Consider the following 18,462-nt stretch of genomic DNA (forward strand, 5'->3'; position numbering starts at 1 on the left):
ACCACTAAAAGCCTTCAGACTAGACTTATATACAGCTTTGACTAAGTCTAACAGGTCAGATCATCGTGAAAAAAATGTGGTATGTAAAAAGGTCAAAAGGCCAGTTGCAGCTCATCCAGCTGACTCAGTGCGTTATGATAATATTGGGCATTTCATGAGCATCAAATCTGAGGGTCGCTGTATGTATTGCAACAAAAAAACAGTTGTATACTGTATAAAGTGCAATGTCAGATTATGCTTCGTTACAGGAAAAAACCCCTGAAATTGTCAACTAGATTTTCACACAAAATAATGTATATATTTGAATTTTGAAGTACATTTGTTATTTCTAATATTTTTTTTATTTCTTTGGCAATGTCCGTCTCGGCGGACATCTCCATTTGTCTATTATATTCCAGGAATTTGGCAGAGTCCGGTGTAGCGAACATAGTTTTTCTCGGGATCTGGAAAATCTAGATTTTTATTTTTATTTTTTGGAAGCTTCTGAAGGTACAATTATTAAATTTTATTAGCAAAATATATAAATTTGTGTTATCAAAGTCTCTGCCAAATTAAGGGTTAAAAACGATTTTCTGAAAAAAGTGCGAATGTCCTCTTTTCAGGCCATCCAGCCCACCGTGGCCCGGTGCCCTTCCATCTGAGCTACCAAGACCTGACCCAATACAGCGAATATTTCCACCATGTATGGACTTAGGGAGGCCCTAGCGAGTTAGAGACATCTACCGTAAGAGTGTTATACTTCTTAAACGGCTACCAGGTTCCAAGCCATATTGGAAATTTCATCATTAACGATCTAATCATGCGCTATCCTATACTAAATTAATTTTGTACCAAGCAGAAACGTCTGCGAACGACGCTATTAAGCTCAGAAACAGAAGTATTCTTACTTACAGACAGTGAAAGCATATAACTGGAAACCGCCTTTGGGAACATTACCGTTCAAATTCTCGGGCCAAATTAGCACACATCCACAATTACGCCTACATTTAAATAAGACGATACGTTTACAGAGCCTGTCTCTATTACACTAACGTACACAGCTAAGTGTCATATAATGTCAATAACTACCAATCAGCGACATTAATCCGCTAATAACCTTCTTGCTGTACGTACTGGCCGCTGAGAGTTCGCGGTTCATATTTGATTAGAATATGACTTGGACAGGGATAGGTTTATGCCATACATTGAAGAACCAGTCAAATAATTCACGTATAATAATTTAATGCAGATTAAAAGATAACTAGTTAAAATGTTGTTATGAAATTAAATGACAGACTAACTCAACATAATTAAATATTCATTGTTGTAGGTATAAATGTATTCCGCTATAATAAGTATTTTGTATATTTTATTATCAATCTGTATGGCAGTGCGAAGTCACGTTCAGAGCCCGTACCATGAGTCACTGACAGTGTCAAAACTGACATTTACGATATCGAGAACGTAATTTACTTTCTATACATCTCGTTTGCACTAATATGCGAGTACGAGCGAGATGTATAGAAAGTAAATTACGTTCTCGACGGCGTTTGTCAGTGCCAAACTGATGGTAGCCGTACTGGTATAGTCTGTCCGTTTTTCTAAGATCAAGTACGCCATAGTAAATGTATGGCGAACTTGATCTTAGAAATCGGGCAGGCTATACAGCCTGCAAAATTTACATGGGTACACGAATCGGGTCAAAAACATTTGAACAGGCGGAGTCACAATAAATCCCCACTTTCAGTTCCAATGGAAATATTTTATATGTATATAGCCGGTCAAGCAAGTTTGTCAGTAGAAAAAGGCGCATAATTACAATTTTGTATGGGACCATAACCGTTCGCGCGCTTACATTTTCTAAATTCGCCGCTCTTTTCTACTGACGGAAATGGCTTGAGAGAGAACCTACATATATGTGACAGTAGAGGGTGGATTAAAATGATCAACATTTTGAGATAATGTGTGTATTTGTTAAATTAATTCAGTGAAAGCGTGATAGAAAAAAATGTATCTACATATAGGAGACCGGGTATGATTATCTCACGGGTTATCTCATGAATAGAACATTAGATATCTTGCCAGGCATCCACTCAATTTCATGTCTCTCTAATTGGACAGCTTTTTTCCATAGTTCTCTGCGAATAGCATCTTGAGGGAATCTGAATGGAAAGTAATGTAAAATGACAATACCAAATTTGATTATTAATTTGAAATAACTAGGTAGTTTTTTTATAGCTCCATCTCATGAAATAAAAAAGGAAAATACAAATCTGTAAGAAGGAATTTATTACTACATTTATAATTACAGTGGAATCCGTTTATTATCCGTTTATCCGTTTTTTTTATTTATTTATTTATTATGACTCCGTTTATACTGAGCAACCGCTTACTATGACGCAATTACTGTGCGAAGTTTGGTTTTCATATGAAATTCTTTGTGACAAAGTCGGATAAGATGACTTCGACCTATAAATACTATTTTTATAGAATTATGTCCGGTTATACTGACAAATTCGCTGGTTTTCGTGGCCGGCCCCACATCTTTCCCTGCGAGGACGTCTGTGGCGTTTAAATTGTTTTAGTTTTTACTCTCGGTGAAAGTTGATAATTGGTATAAGGTTAATAAAACTCATCTCTCACAAAATAGTTTGAGATTAATTTGGAAAACATAAAATAAAAAGTTTATCAACTATGCTTTATATGACATCCGCTTAGTATGATATGTTTGTTACTTCCCTTCAATGTCATTATAAGCGGATTCTACTGTATATAGAAAATACCTAAACCAATCATAAGTTAATAAAATAGTCTACTTCATTTGGCATAAAACTATCCCTATTATCCTCGCAATTTAAAAAGTCGTATGTTGTTAGGAAAGTCGTATGCAGTTGTTACGTTTTAGCTTAGCACGGTAGTATTGAAAAAATGTCGTCATGTTTATTCCAAATTTTACTGAAGTTATCTGTTTACTACAAGTGAAAGTGATTCCACTGTCCTTGATATGAACTAAAACAACTTCTGCACCACTTCACGACACATGAAGACATTTTTAATTACAAAAAAACGTAGTTTTTATAAACCAATTTAGCCATCCGTCACTGACTGTCATCTCGGCCGCACTGAAGTTGCCAATCGAACAGTCTGTAAGCACCGCCTACAATCGAATACTTTACGTTGGGTCATAATTGAGCGGACAGAATACTTCCATGGTTTATATGCGTTCACTGCTTACAGACGATTAAAACTGTTGGAATGCCATTTGTCTTTGATCCTTATTCTTTCACTGATATGTTTAAATTTGTTAAATATCAAAAATCAACGCTATCTATTCGACAGTAGGCCAAAGGTATGGCTCTATCGCTCGAAAAGAGTGCACCATACCTTTGGCCTAGTGACATTCTAAAAGTTTTAATCTTCTTTTGAAAGATGGCAGTAACTGTATCGAGGCTACATAATTTACCATGACAGTAATTATCTATATACTCTATTCTCTTTCCAAGAGTCTGGAAAAGCCATATTATAAAAACGACGAGAAGTTCTGTTCAAATGATTGTACCCTCATATTATAATTGTAATCTATCGATAAATTAATAAAAAAATGGAACTTCACTATTACTGCAATGTGTCAAACTTCGATGCTACCAACCTACCAACTTTAAGTCACCCTGAGTTGTTTTTCATTTTCAGATATCACAAATTAATTCTAAAATCCTCGAAAGAAAACCCTTTTCGTCATAGCAGAAATACTTTTAGAGATATTAGATAATAAGTAATTCATATTCAATATTTTTACAAACCATAAACAAATCTTTGTTTGCTATTGGTTGCCGCGTTATGTTTTTCTCTGCGCAAGTTGGAGTTGTTTGGTTGGCATCTGTCTCGTCGACGTCATCGCTGGCGCTGGCGGACATTTTCGTCCGACATTTTGACATTTATCGCCTCCTTGCCAGAGCTTTTATATTGGAGGAATTTTGCCTATCTGCAATTCATCATGGATGAAGAATACGACGCAATTGTACTCGGCACTGGTTTGAAGGAATGCATTCTAAGTGGGATGCTTTCCGTGTCCGGCAAGAAGGTATTGCACATTGATCGAAACAAGTACTATGGAGGTGAATCCGCGTCAATTACCCCGTTAGAGGAATTGTTCTCAAAGTTCAACGCACCGGCGCCGGATGAAACCTACGGTCGAGGTCGCGACTGGAATGTGGACTTGATTCCTAAGTTCCTGATGGCCAACGGGCTGCTAGTCAAGCTGCTCATTCACACGGGCGTCACCCGCTACTTGGAGTTCAAGTCAGTGGAAGGAAGCTACGTGTACAAAGGTGGTAAGATCTCCAAAGTACCCGTGGATCAAAAAGAGGCGCTCGCTTCAGACCTAATGGGCATGTTTGAGAAACGTCGTTTCCGCAACTTCCTCATTTATGTCCAAGACTTCCAGGAGGAAGACGCCAAGACGTGGAAAGACTTCGACCCCAGCCAGGCCAACATGCTGTCTCTGTATGAAAAGTTCGGCCTCGACAGAAACACTCAGGACTTCACTGGTCACGCCCTAGCCCTGTACTTGGATGATGATTACCTCCAGCGACCGGCCATAGAGACAATACGTCGCATCAAGCTATACTCAGATTCTCTTGCTCGGTATGGCAAGTCTCCCTACTTGTACCCCATGTATGGCCTCGGTGAGCTCCCACAAGGCTTTGCCCGTCTTTCAGCCATTTATGGCGGCACATACATGCTAGACAAACCTATTGATGAGATTGTACTTGGAGAAGGTGGAAAAGTGGTAGGTGTCCGGTCTGGAAATGAGATTGCTAAGTGTAAGCAGGTGTATTGTGACCCCAGTTATGTTCTTGATAGAGTCCGCAAGAAGGCTCAGGTGATCCGTTGCATCTGCTTGTTAGATCACCCTATTGCTAATACCAAGGATGCTTTGTCCACCCAGATTATTATCCCTCAGAAGCAAGTGGGTAGGAATTCCGACATCTATGTGTCTTTGGTGTCTTACACCCACCAGGTGGCAGCCAAGGGGTGGTTTATTGCGATGGTGTCTACAACTGTTGAAACTAATGATCCCGAGTCGGAAATCAAGCCTGGTCTGGACCTTCTTGGAGCCATCAGACAGAAGTTTGTGTCTGTGTCCGACTACTATGAGCCTACAGATGATGGTAGTCAGAGCCAAATTTTTATATCCGAGTCTTATGATGCTACATCCCACTTTGATTCTACATGTGTAGATGTGCTCAAGATTTACAAGCGGGGTACAGGGGAGGACTTTGATTTCTCTAAGGTGAAGGTGGAGCTGGGCGAGGAGGACCAGTGAGTGGATAGGTTGTATTATGTACATTTACACTGCTTGTTAATTATCGTATTTGTTTATGAACTGCTTTGGCAGCAATGTAATGTCATTAGGGTGTTTTGGGTAAAGATTTATAAAGAGCTTTGATGTATTTGCAGTAGAAGTATATGTGCAATTACCATTAAGTGGTCAGCATCTTCATTATTTTATTTACCAAAAATATTTTCAAAAATATAAGATTGTTATACAAAGCATTTTATTCAGTTTTAAGATTGCTTTTATTATTAATTTAAGAATAATAATGTGAGTGATCTGCACAAGTGAAGTGACAGGATTATCTCTAAAGGAATGCATTCCATTGTGGTACATTAATTTGATCCTGTAACCATATCATATTGTAATGTCAAAATTATGAATGCTCATTATACCTATGTATGTCCTGTGTAAGATCATGAATAAAGTTTCATTATACAAGGCAGTTTGTTTAATTATTTAAATACATAGCATTTACAATTTTACAAGTAGTATCACAAGAATATTTCACCTATTCAGGTACACGAAAATTATTAGCAGAAGTAGTCAAGTCACGAGTATATTTGAGGCAGTACACATTGTCATTTCTACAACCAATGAAAATATAATCCCCATAAACTGTGGGTGATGAAAAGACTTCGCCAGGAAGCATGTAATCTGACTCCATGGTCCCATTACGAGAGTCTATGACGCAAATCCTCCCATTATTGGAAACAGCAACTATGTTGTCCCCAATACCACACGGAGTGGAGTACACTTGGGAGTTCATCTGCACCTTCCAATGCAAGCTCGGTTGGAAGTTCTTTATGTTGATGCTGTAGACATTTTCGTCGTGGCATCCGAACACTACCTGCCATTGCAAGTGCGCTGTTTTTTTAATATAAAGTGATGAGAAGATATTTCCTTTTGTGCCTTGATATTTCCATATCTGCAAGAACAATATTTTCTTGTTTTATGATTACGAATACTTGTGAACAACAGTCTAGCTAAGTAGCTAGGCAGTCAGCATCAGTAGTTGTTAAGCCGGCGAGGTGTTTTTATTGAACTAAACAATAAAATTGTGTGTGCAGGTCAACTTGGCCACCTTACTAGTTAGCTTACTGCTGTTAGCACCTGCTTAGTTTTACTGCTGTCCTGCTAAAAATAGGCCAATTATACATTATTAAGTTTATAATTGGTCCAACAAGCGCGGCAGAAGCAAGAGATGAAAATATACTACAATAGTTATTTGTTTTACGAGGGGCACAGTGGTTGTTTAACCCCTCGTGCTAATATATCTTATCCGAGCAAGCGAAAGTTTCCAACAAATATCCAAAGCTTCACAGATGCAAATTTTAAGGATTAAGCAAGACTCAAACAATGATGTCATAATTATTACTTTTATCATTTGCATTTTTGGTGAAAATCGTGTGATTTCACCCCGGTTTACGGTAAGTGTCAGCCTGACACTGTCAGGTAAATCATATTTTAACACCTTCACTGTACCAATCTGGATTGTTAACCTTACGGTTTTGTAATAGAGGCTTGCCGTGACCCATATACGGGGCACGGACAGTGAACGTGTTAAGTTTTGTCCCTATTCCCCCAGCTATCCCTATTCACCCCGGTTGACGGTACCTATTGGCTGTAGCATCGACACTTTATGAGAGATTTTTGCACAATATGGCAGCTCACTGAGTGGACATTAGGTATAGGTACCTACGTGATTACACATAAGGTAATATACCTACCTATCTCTTCCATCCTCCACCTTACAGTATTGTATATTAAATTACATCGCCCAATTCGCCCACCTCACGGAAAATAACTTTTCCCGAATCTGTCACTATTGTCGAGCTGAGCTCGTGGACCGAGCCTGCCATGAAAGATTCTACAGAAATTGCAACAAATGCCTTGCGATTTTAGTTATAATTTCAGGCTAAGTAGGAGCTACGAATTCAATCGATCGAAGCTACATTGTAACGTAAATAGCATGCGACTATCGGTGACGTTAGGGGAGGCCATCACATCACATTCTCACCTTGATCCCCTTCTCCACCGTGCGGCAGTGTATCTCGCCGCTCACCTCCGCGAACACCACGTACTTGTCCCCGTCGTACAGCGCCGGGCTCGCGAACACGGGACTCCCCAGCGAGCCGCGCCACACCACGACGTTCGTCTCTGTGTGGACGCAAGCGCAGACCCCAGACAGCGTACCCACGAGAATGAACTGGTTCTTAGCGAGCACCAAGTTCGCCGATATCCCTTCCTCGGTTATGGTGATGGTCTGTTTGAAGCCACCCGTCTGTAATTCAACGAGATAGCAAAATTTTAGTGGGTATGCCTAAAGTCGTTGTGTGTTATAACCATCAGTCACACCGGCTAGAGCGCTAATAAACTAGGTAAGTACCTAACTACAGTCGTCATGGCTTAATAATGTCATCAAGTACCTAACCCCCGGATTCGATTTGAAGTGAAGTTTACGAATAGGTACATATGTATACCTATTTACGCTCCTACATTATCGCAAATATATTGGCATTTGAATATAGTTTTCGGATGTTAGGAATGGCGATCTACCTATTCGTAAAAGTACCTACAACAGTCAACGTCAAATAACACTCCTAATGCACTCCTATAATTTAAAATCCGTTAAATGTTCTTTTCCGTTTCCGAGTTAAATGGCGTTGACATACGGACAGACAGGGGGACATGGCATGGCGAAACTATTAGGGTTCAATTTATGACATTTTCGCTACGTAACCCTAAACAGATGAAGGTCGGTTTTAATTCCAACTGCAACCTTTTGACCGCTAGACGGCGAAGGAATATGCCGTGCTCTCGACGCCAGGCGATCGCAATTATTTAAGCGAAATTGAACTTTACGGAGTTCCGCGTAAATCCCTAATATCCCTATTACATTGGCGAAGTTGTCGGCTGTAGCCGACGTTGGCGTCCGTGGCAAGACTTTTCGATGACGGCCACAGCCGACTGTGGCGGTCAATGGGTTAATCGCACTTGGTAAATATTTGTTGAGTTGTCTCCCATTGTGCGGCACAATACGAGGGGCGTTCAATATATAATGAGAATGAGATGCAAACTCTTTAAATATTAGGAAAGTAAATACTGGCCGGTAAAGCTAATCTACCTAGCTGATTGCCATGAAAAAAAAAACTAACTGTTTTTTGTTTAAAAAAAAAAATACGGCGATTTCTTTGCGATGCTGTTGGTACGTTAGCGAAAATGGAGAAAATTGAACTGCGCGCCGTTATTAAATACTTGTGTTTGAAAAATTTTTCTACGGACCAAGTCAATTTAGATTTACGGGACACTTTAAGGTCTAATGCTCCTCCGTATTCGACAGTTACACGTTGGTGCGCCGAATTTAGACGTGGAAGAACATCGACCATGGATGACCCCCGCTCCGGACGCCCTACTACAGCAGTAACTGAAGAAATTGTGAAAAAAGTCGAAAACTTAGTTTTGGCGGATCGTCGTGTCACGGTTCGTTTTATTGCTGAAAATGTAAAGATTTCAACGGGGAGCGTGCATAATATTTTACATGAACGCTTGGGTATGAAAAAGGTATCAGCGCGTTGGGTACCCAGAATGCTTACTGACACGCAAAAACAAACTAGAGTCGAGATTTGTCAAGAAGCTTTGGACCTGATACAGCAAGACCGGGAACTTTTATTGGCGCGATTTATAACAATGGACGAAACATGGCTCCATTATTACGACTCTGAAACGAAACTGCAGTCTATGACATGGAAAAGGCCATCATCTCCAAATCCGAAGAAATTCAAGGTGGGCCCATCTGCCGATAAGGTCATGGGCTCTGTTTTTTGGGATGGTAAAGGGGTCGTAGTGATTGAGTATCTCGAGCATGGAGCCACTATTACGGGCTCTTTGTATGCCAAACAAATAGCAACATTGCGCAATGAGATCCGTGAAAAACGGCGAGGTAAACTCTCAAAAATTGTGTTGTTCCATCAGGACAATGCACCGGCACACAAGTCCGCCGTTGCAATGGCTGCAATACGTGATGCTGGGTTCGATATCCTTAAGCATCCTCCGTATTCACCAGACCTCGCCCTTAGTGATTTCTACCTATTTCCGAGATTGAAGAAATACCTAAGAGGCAAGAAATTTGAAGACGACGACGCGGTAGTCGCTGCAGTACAAGATTTTTTAAGTACTCAAGATAAAACCTTTTTTAGAAATGGAATATTAAGTTTAGAAAAAAGATATACTAAGTGTATTATGCTAAAAGGTGACTATGTCGAAAAATAAAATAACATTTAATAAAAGTTGTATATAACATACTCATTCTCACTTTTTATTGAACGCCCCTCGTACATTTGGTAAGTACATATCGCCTGACAGATGATAAGTTTTCCTTACTTAAAGGATAATGTACTCTTCTATGCACAACATTAGGTTCATTTTAATTGTTACAAAGCGATATGATAATACTTTATTATTGTAACAATCGAGTATTACTCATAATCATCTGATTATAATTTATCATTGGGTAAGTACTATGTGCAAGTTTTGTACGATAAATGCGAATCGCTATATTTTTGACGGTGAACGTTGTTATTAAAATTTTATTGTACAATGTAAACGAAAACTGAATAAACATGTTTTTAAACAGATGCATCCATACACTATACCACAAAATAAATAATAGTACTAAGTACAGAAGACTCACTCTCTAACAAAACGCGTCCGTTACGATCAGCACAGATATGGCCGCCAGGTGGCGACAGCGCCACGCGCGGCAATACTATTACTTATTCTGTGGCGCGGCTTATGGCTTTCCCCAAAATTGGGGCCGAACGGATATACTTTTAGCTGCCTGTAGCAAAGCGACGAAATCGCGGAGTGAGACACGCCTGACTGTACCAAAGAGAATTAAGATGACATAAAGTGGTCACTTCATACACCAGTTTTGTTCCCAAAACTATTATTCTCGTAGTCTTCGTATTCATTCATCTAGTCTAGCGTCAAGTAGCGGAACTATCAGTACTGCTACTGTGTACTGCGACTAACGAAAAGTGTATTGCTCAACATTTTATAACTAATATTATAAACAGGAGTTGAAAATATAGATTCGGTTAATCCGAATCCTAAAGAGCGATCTCTTCTGGACTACCTAAAAATAAAGGATCCGAAGTAAGATCTAAAACAAAAAAATCAAAAAATACCCATGAACATATTTTTACAGCTATCCTATTGGTATAATTATGTTGTTCATCCGATACCTTTGGGTACATAACCCTAAAAAGTGGAACGAACGGAATAAGTCATAAAAAAACGTTGTTTTAGTTGTTGTCTTCTGTTTTTAGTTCTACCTTTGTAAATTCTGACATGCCAATTCAAGATTTAAAACATGTTCTTGCTTAACTTAACCCTTTTTACACTGAAAATGTTCTTAAAACGCGATCTAATTGTTATATTCTAGCAGCAAAGTCAAAGTCAAAATATACTCATGTAGGCCTAGCAACAAACAGTTATGAATAGTAATTAGGCGTTACATATATATTATCTTAAGCTAATTGTGTTCATTTTGTTTATGATAATTATTGACTTCTAAATAAATTAAGCCCTAAAATATCGGCATATGAATTAAAAAAAGTATAACGCCTAATATTTACATCGTAGCAAATTCAACTCACCGTGATATTAAAGCATCGTATGTTTCCATCGTAAGCAGCGACGTATACGAATCCATTGCAGCACACAGCTTTACTTTTGATCATGGATGCGAGGTTGACCCTCCACATTTCCTTGCAGTCCTCGAGGGTGAAGCACACTAGCGTGCCGTCGTGGGCGCCGACGACGCCTAGCGGCGGGATGGGCGCCAGGCGATAGCACAAAACGGAGGCTTCAATACGCGACTTTATGTATATCTGCCCTTGTAGTGTGCCCGTCACAGCGTCAGCTACTATGATCTTGCCGGAGTGGCTGCCGACTGCTACGAACATTTGGCTGGAAAAGGCATAACAGATTAGTGGTTTGACCAGTAAACTTATGTAACGAACAGTAACGTAGGCAAAGATGAATTTGTATGTATAGTATGTATGTTACTAAAACCTGTTGAAGGAGATATCTTGTCCTAATTACAGGGAAACTGAGACTTGGTATAATACGCCGTACGCCTTCAGTTGTACACTAATGACACATAATAAATAATAATACTAGGTAGGTACCTACAGAAAGTTCACTCTAACAAAACGCGTCTATTACGACAAATATGACCGTTAGGTGGCGCAAGCGCGAGCAGGCGTCCGTTGCGTAGCGGTGCGCGGCAACTACTATGGCTAGACACCAAAATTGGTGTGGGCCGCATGTATTTGTAGCGACGCGATGAAATCGCGGAGTGAGCCACGCCTGCTGATGATGTTGACGTGTGAGGGAATAGATGGATAAGAGTAATGGCGGTTAAAAGGTTAACACTTGTAAATATTTTAAAATCTTACTGTCCAGTCAGAAACAAAGACGGCGATGCATCGACGCACTTGCCGGTGTCGTGGGTCCACAGCACAATGAAGTCATTCACGTTTGAGGGGCACACACTAGCGCTTTTGGGGCTTTCGTAGGTCTCGGTCTGCCATTTAGCTCGTTTGGACTTTCTATTTGAAACCTTTTTATCTATTTTAAATTCGTTGTTATACAATTCCAATATCTCATCGATTGATTTATTATGTGATAGCAAAAGAGGGAGAATGAATTTACTTAGCTTTGGATAACTTAAAGACATTTTATTACACATTGAGACTGCAAGAAACGATGTTCCACCTATTGACAAGAAATCTTTGTTTTTAATAGAATCATAACTAAAGTTCTTGCTAAATGTTTCATTAAGTTCCTTCAAGAAAATAGATTTTACTCCAGGTAATAATTCTGATGAGCTTTCGAACATTCTGGAGAGCATTAATTTTGAAACTTTTCCGTGTGGGTTAGTGGGAAGGTTGTCCACGCGCACGATTTTGTCTGGCCAATGCTTGTCGTCCAGTTTGCATTTAAGGAAGTCGGAGAGCTCCCGACTACTAAGTGTCTCTGAGGAGAAGTAAACTACTAGCAGCATAGGTTTTGGCAGCCATAGGCAGGAGCATGTCTTAACTCGTGGACACAACATGATGGTAGATTCAATTAGTTGTAAATTTACTTTGTTGCCAAATCTTTTTATGACGTCATCTTTTCGGCCTCTGTAGTACATGGTGCCATGCTTTTCTTCTGCTAAATCACCTGTGACAATTTTTATGGGATTTTCTTTTTTATATTTATTTAATATAACACACCGTCTTGTATTACTCACTGTAAATAAAAAAATGAGATTAGTTGTATGTACAATAAGTATGTATAGTTAGCCGCAGAGATAGTTGACCCCCTGCAAACAAGTTTATATGCGGGGGCATTCAGTTATACATGTTTTGGAATATTAATTTGGAATAAATGCAAAGGTTGGCTGTAACATTATGTTGGCTGTAACATAAAGAGAAGAGATTGAAAGAAAAGTTATATTTAGGTCATAGCCACAAAAGAAGGGTCCAACAAACATGTATTTCTATAATTAATTTATTCCAACATTTAAAAAAAAATCTGACTGTTCAGATTAAAGTAAATCGAACCTAAGATGTGTCAGTAGGTGGGTGAAACAGATGGATCAAATACTAGGCTATTGGATTAAAAATCGGATGCCTGTCTATGTGCCTAATAAAACAGTACCTGGTTTTATTTCTGACAGATGGTGTCACACATGTGCCCCCACAATAAGCAACATTTAACTCTATGATGGCTTAAGGGCAGCATCAGTCTTGAAGGCTGGGAGTAGAGGTGGCACTAGACTTTAAATATAGCACACTAATCCTTAGTAATATTAGTTATTAATTACTCACCTAATATAATTTCACCTACTTTGTTGGCCCTTTCAATGGGCTCTACTATAATTTGTGTCTCTGACAGACAATGGCCAAGTGGAACCTCCCTGTCAGTCTGAACTTTCTCAAGGTCTAATTCAGCAACACTAGCCCAGCAGGACATTTCAGTTACTCCATACAGGGTGAATATTCTAGTCTTATTGTCCTTGTCTTTCAGTTCCTTCAACCTTTTGATCCCGTTCAGTGGTTCTCCCCCTAAAGCTAGTATTTTTAGTGTTGAATTTGCACTCAAAATTTTGTTTTTGATATCAGCATTGGAGTACTGAAAAAATTTAGAGGGTGTGGTTTGCCAGACAGTTATAAAGTTTTCCTTGTTTGAAGGGAATAGAACTTCAGCTTTTTCTGGTGCAATAAGAAGTGAAGCACCATTCATGCAAGCTAGGAGTATCTCAATCATGGAAGGGTCGAAGGTGAGTGGTGTTGAGAAGTAAATGATGTCATCTTCGGTGATGTTAAACATTCTAGTGAGATCATCTACATTAGGCTGTATGCTCTGAACTGGGACTTGTATGTGCTTGGGTTGTCCAGTGCTACCAGAGGTCTGTGCAATAAAAGAATGTTCTGCCACAAAGGAATTATTTTGTGAACAATGCTCTTGGCTAAAAAAATCCAAAACCATGTCAAACACCTCAATAGTCTTATCTGGCTTTTTGCCAAATAGCTCCGATGTTGAGCCTCTTTCAGAATCATTGATGATGATAAACATTGTGAACTTGACATTTTGAATAATGCTATCAATATCCTGCATAGGATCAAGAAACATAAATGTTGTACAGCATTTGTGGGCTCTAAAACAAATAATTATTAATATAAAATACATCATAATACATAGAAAGATTAGTAAGTAGATGCTTACATTGAATATCTATTGTAAAATCAAAGTATGTAAAGCTTAGGCAGATTAGCAATTTTATACTGAAATGATAATTCTAAAATACTCTTAGAGTATTTCAAGCACTGTCAGTCTGACCACTGCAATAAAGTCATTACTGTGTACTGTTTGAATAAATTAAGATCTGTTTAAAATATAAACAAAAACTTGATCAGTTACATAGAAAACATATGTAATTAGGACATGAAAATAGATAGCGACATTCATAATAAGATCTCAATATATGGCTAGTAAACTCAACTGATCATAGGATTTTGGGTCACAGAATGGACAACTATAGCTGAAAGTGTTGAAACAGATTTTCCTGGGAATACCTATACAATAAAATAAATAAATAATCACTAGAAGAAACAGTACTCTGACATAGCTCTCCAGGTCAAACTACGGTTTGTTACTTACGCGGCTACAACGCATGGGATTAAAATGTTCCTCTTCGCTATAAGGCCGATTACCCCTCTATTGTTTTGAAATTGTTGAATATTCTGGGAGATACATTCGCACACGCCGTACAGCTCTGAGTACGTGTATTTCTTGTACACACCATCCTTGTACAAAGTCACGGCAACCCTGGATGGATTCTTGCCACAAGTTCGTACAAAAACATCGTAATATCCGCGCTTATGTTTCATTTGTTTACTTATAAGATACGAGTAGTTTACCCTAAGTCTGAGTGCACAAAGAAATTTATTCGGAGTAGTACATTATCTAAGCATGAGATAAATGTATACCTATCTTTCATAATAATAAAAAAGGTGCTATATTTGTTTGGAAAGCGCGGAGAAGAAAACAGAACAGGAACACCATTCACACATGATTCACACCATAGAATTTTGTTGTAGCTGTCAACTGTCATTGTCACTATTGTCTAGTGTTGCCAACTCGGGCTAATCTTTACTTTATGGACCGTCGATTTGGAGGGAGTGTTGGGTATGGGGGGGTAGAGGGTGCAAAGGCCTACCCCCCAGTCCAACCCCCATGGCGCGGAACCCCATGGTTATGGAGATATCCATGGTTAAAGTTTGTATGAAATTACTATGAAATAAAGGAGTAATGTCATAGCAGATGTCGAAAGGTGCTGTTTTGTGTTCATTTATATTACCTTTTATACCACACCACCATCCTCAAGGTCACCAAAATCTCAAGGTCACGAAATTTATGGTCACCAAAATCTCAAGGTCACCAAATTTTTTATCCCCAGAATCTCAAGGTCGCCGAAATCTTTGGTCACCAGAATCTCAAGGTCACTAAAAACCGAATCAGAGCACCCCACTATCCACGTGGGCTTGTCTGTCCTACCCCTAGAGAGCAATTCCAAAAACGGAGGCGCGGAGGGAGGGCAGCCCTCGCCCGCCGTGACGGAGCGCGGGAACGAGCGAGGCGAGCGGCTGAGGCTGGTCGCCGAAGGCGACCAGTAAGCCGAAGCTGCGGAGCCGAGTGCAGTGAGCGTGCTTTGTCACGCGAGGGCGGAAGGGCTGCTCTTCCGCAGCGCCGGAGCTACCCCCAGATCCAACAGCTTCACCGCTGAGGTCGAAGGCTCGCGGAGTAGCCCCGAGGTCAGCTCGCGACCTCAGGGGCGACGAAGCGGGCCTTCGGGCGAAGCGCGCCCCCCCTCACCCCTCACCCCCTCCCCCTTCAAATTTTGCTGTAATCCCTTATTTCATAGTAATTCCATACAAACTTTAACCATGGATATCTCCATAACCATGGGGTTCCGCGCCATGGGGGTTGGACTGGGGGGTAGCCCTCTCCCCCCCCTCCCCCCTCCACCCCTCCCCACCCCAAAAATCGACGGTCCATAAAGTAAAGATTAACCCCAACTCGGAATTTGAAAAAATGCCAGACTTATGTCTAGATTATGCCAGAAATATGCTAAATAATTTTGAAATGTGCTAAAAAGAATGCTAAACATTATCCCCCTTATTTATAAACGTCTGCTAAGTTAATCAGCTGATGATCATAGTTTCTCCCTCTCTATGACATAACGACAGATTGGGACAAACGACGATCATCAACTGATTAAGTTAGTAGCCGTTTATGAATAACGCCATATATAGGTAACTAAAAATACGAGTCTTCCTCATAAAGCTGTATCCGGACGAGCTGGGCAAATCATCCGATTTGATCAGGAAAATAATAAAGTTTATAGTGGCTCTCCACACTTTGTAGCTGTTGATGCAGAGAAGGCATAGGCCGATTCTCTCGATTTAATTGTTACAATAATGGCATATATTGGAAAATTTGGAAACAATTTAAAACAAGCCTTTGTGCTGTCAAATTTAATGTAATGTGGCTAATGTAAAATAGGCACAACAAAAAATATAGTTACACTCTGGCTGACACACTCACTTTGTAAGTAGAAAAGGCGCGAGATTCAATTTTCTTATGGGAATTCAACTTTTCGCCTCAACATTTCTTCAAATATTAGTACTCTCGTCTATTACCGCGGTAGTCTGTTACCGCCTCGGAATAATAAACCAACAGGAACCGCCATTAACAGGCGTTCCCCTCTGCCAAAAGTCGGCGGCCACCGGTCAAGGAGGTTATATAAAACTAGTTGCCATACGTCATACGCCATTCAGCAAACGTCAGTCTAAGCGGAATGTTAGGAGCAGAAAATGCCGAATTGTAGCGTTTTATCCTGTAAAAACCGATCGGAAACATCTAGCGTACTTAAAAAACACGTTTCTTTTCATATGTAAGTACTATTACATGTAATTATTATGAAATAGTGCACTAATTTAGCAAAAAACTAAAAAACATTGTCAATCTGAAAGTGATACCACTTCATGGTACTAGATCTAATTTAGGGTAAAATTTAAAGAAGACTTTCTAAATATTCATTAGGTATACCTAACTTCCAATTTGCGTTGCTTATTGTTATATAATTTATATAACACATTATTTTTCTATAACACCTTATTTTTATATCAACATAATCCATTCAATGAAATAAATAGTATAAATCATAAATAACGTGATATTACCGATATAGGGTCATTGTACTAGTTTCCGTCCATGCTCTAGTCTCTAGTTTTCGTCCACATGACAGATTAGCAAATAACATATTTGATATTTAATTTGCTACTTGCCAAATACATTTTTTATGTAGATAGATATATTGTCTCGACATTAAGGATTGCATTAAGTCCAAATTTGTGCAGCAATGTAGATTTATATTCAATTTCGTCAAGTGGACGAAAACTAGAGCTGGACGAAAACTAACGCACCTACCCTACTACTGTTTGTAAATTCATTTTTCTCTTAGTTTCTATCGTATATTTTTTATTTGACATGTCCAATGTTTGTAAGTATTGTAATTTATTTATTTTAAGGTATTTTACTGCCGTCATTTTCCATAAATAGGCACTTTTAATTTATTACTCTGGTATCACTCTACCATAGTTAGTGATGGGACACCATAAAAACCAATATCGATAAAATCTATATGAACATTATAAATATATTGTTATTTTGATTAATTTTTTTAGATTTCCAAAAGATGCAATACATTTTAAACATAAGTAGTTTTCAGCTTATCAAGCCATCGAAAACCTAAAAATATTGCAATATCAGTCACGTTTTAAATATCTAAGAACTGCATAAGTAAGTTTGTAATTCCATATAAATATATGCTATTACAAAGTTACTGTTGCAGTTCCTACAAATAGTAGGTAAAGTAAAGGTACACTACGATGTATGTACGATGTGAGTATGAATAAAGATGTGTTTAGTTATGATATGTGTATACATAGTATGGGTATGAGTACCCGAAAGAAGGACTGTCTACAAAAAGAGATGAGATCCCATCAAAAATATTACATGTAAAAAGGTGCAAGTCTCGCAACGCTTCTACTACAAAAAAGTTTTGACATGTAATGCTAATGTGAAACCAAGTCGGTTATTTTAATCAGTGCCACCCCGGTGTTAAAACCGTATCAATAAGATATCTTTAATTTGTAATACATATAATGACTTGGCAATCGCACATAATGCTTTACTCTTACAGTACTCGTAAATATATGTAATGCTCAAACTGCAATTAGCGCTAGCGTTATGTTCAATTAGAATTATTTTTAATAGGTGACGATGATCCTTATGTCATTATATTCGAAAAATATGGTTATTTCTAAGTTTTTGCAAAAAAACCGGTTCCGATCCCTGTGCAGCCGTGCGATGGCCAAGTCATTATACGTAGGTATTACAAATTAAAGATATCTTATTGATACGATTTTAACACCCCTTGGCACTGATTAAAATAACCGACTTGGTTTCACATTAGCATTACATCTCAAAACTTTTTTGTAGTAGAAGCGTTGCGAGACTTGCACCTT

At 38.9% G+C, this 18,462-nt stretch overlaps 2 protein-coding genes across 2 annotated transcripts; one reads left to right on the plus strand and one right to left on the minus strand.

Annotated features, from left to right (window-relative positions):
- The first annotated feature begins 3,818 nt into the window (after window positions 1-3,818).
- LOC134662509 (rab GDP dissociation inhibitor alpha) lies at window positions 3,819-5,759 on the plus strand. Its single transcript, XM_063518763.1, has one exon. The coding sequence runs from the start codon at window positions 3,974-3,976 to the stop codon at window positions 5,303-5,305; it is 1,332 nt and encodes a 443-aa protein (XP_063374833.1). The 5' UTR covers window positions 3,819-3,973; the 3' UTR covers window positions 5,306-5,759.
- Window positions 5,471-14,917, minus strand: LOC134662487 (beta-alanine-activating enzyme). Its single transcript, XM_063518724.1, has 6 exons — window positions 14,531-14,917; window positions 13,198-14,027; window positions 11,779-12,616; window positions 10,975-11,287; window positions 7,335-7,598; window positions 5,471-6,242 (listed from the first exon to the last, which is right to left on the minus strand). Exons 1-6 carry the CDS (start codon window positions 14,758-14,760, stop codon window positions 5,826-5,828), a joined length of 2,892 nt encoding a protein of 963 aa, XP_063374794.1. The 5' UTR covers window positions 14,761-14,917; the 3' UTR covers window positions 5,471-5,825.
- Window positions 14,918-18,462: the final 3,545 nt, after the last annotated feature.

Source organism: Cydia amplana, chromosome 3 (genome assembly GCF_948474715.1).
Source record: "Cydia amplana chromosome 3, ilCydAmpl1.1, whole genome shotgun sequence".
Taxonomy (NCBI): Eukaryota; Metazoa; Arthropoda; class Insecta; order Lepidoptera; family Tortricidae; genus Cydia; species Cydia amplana.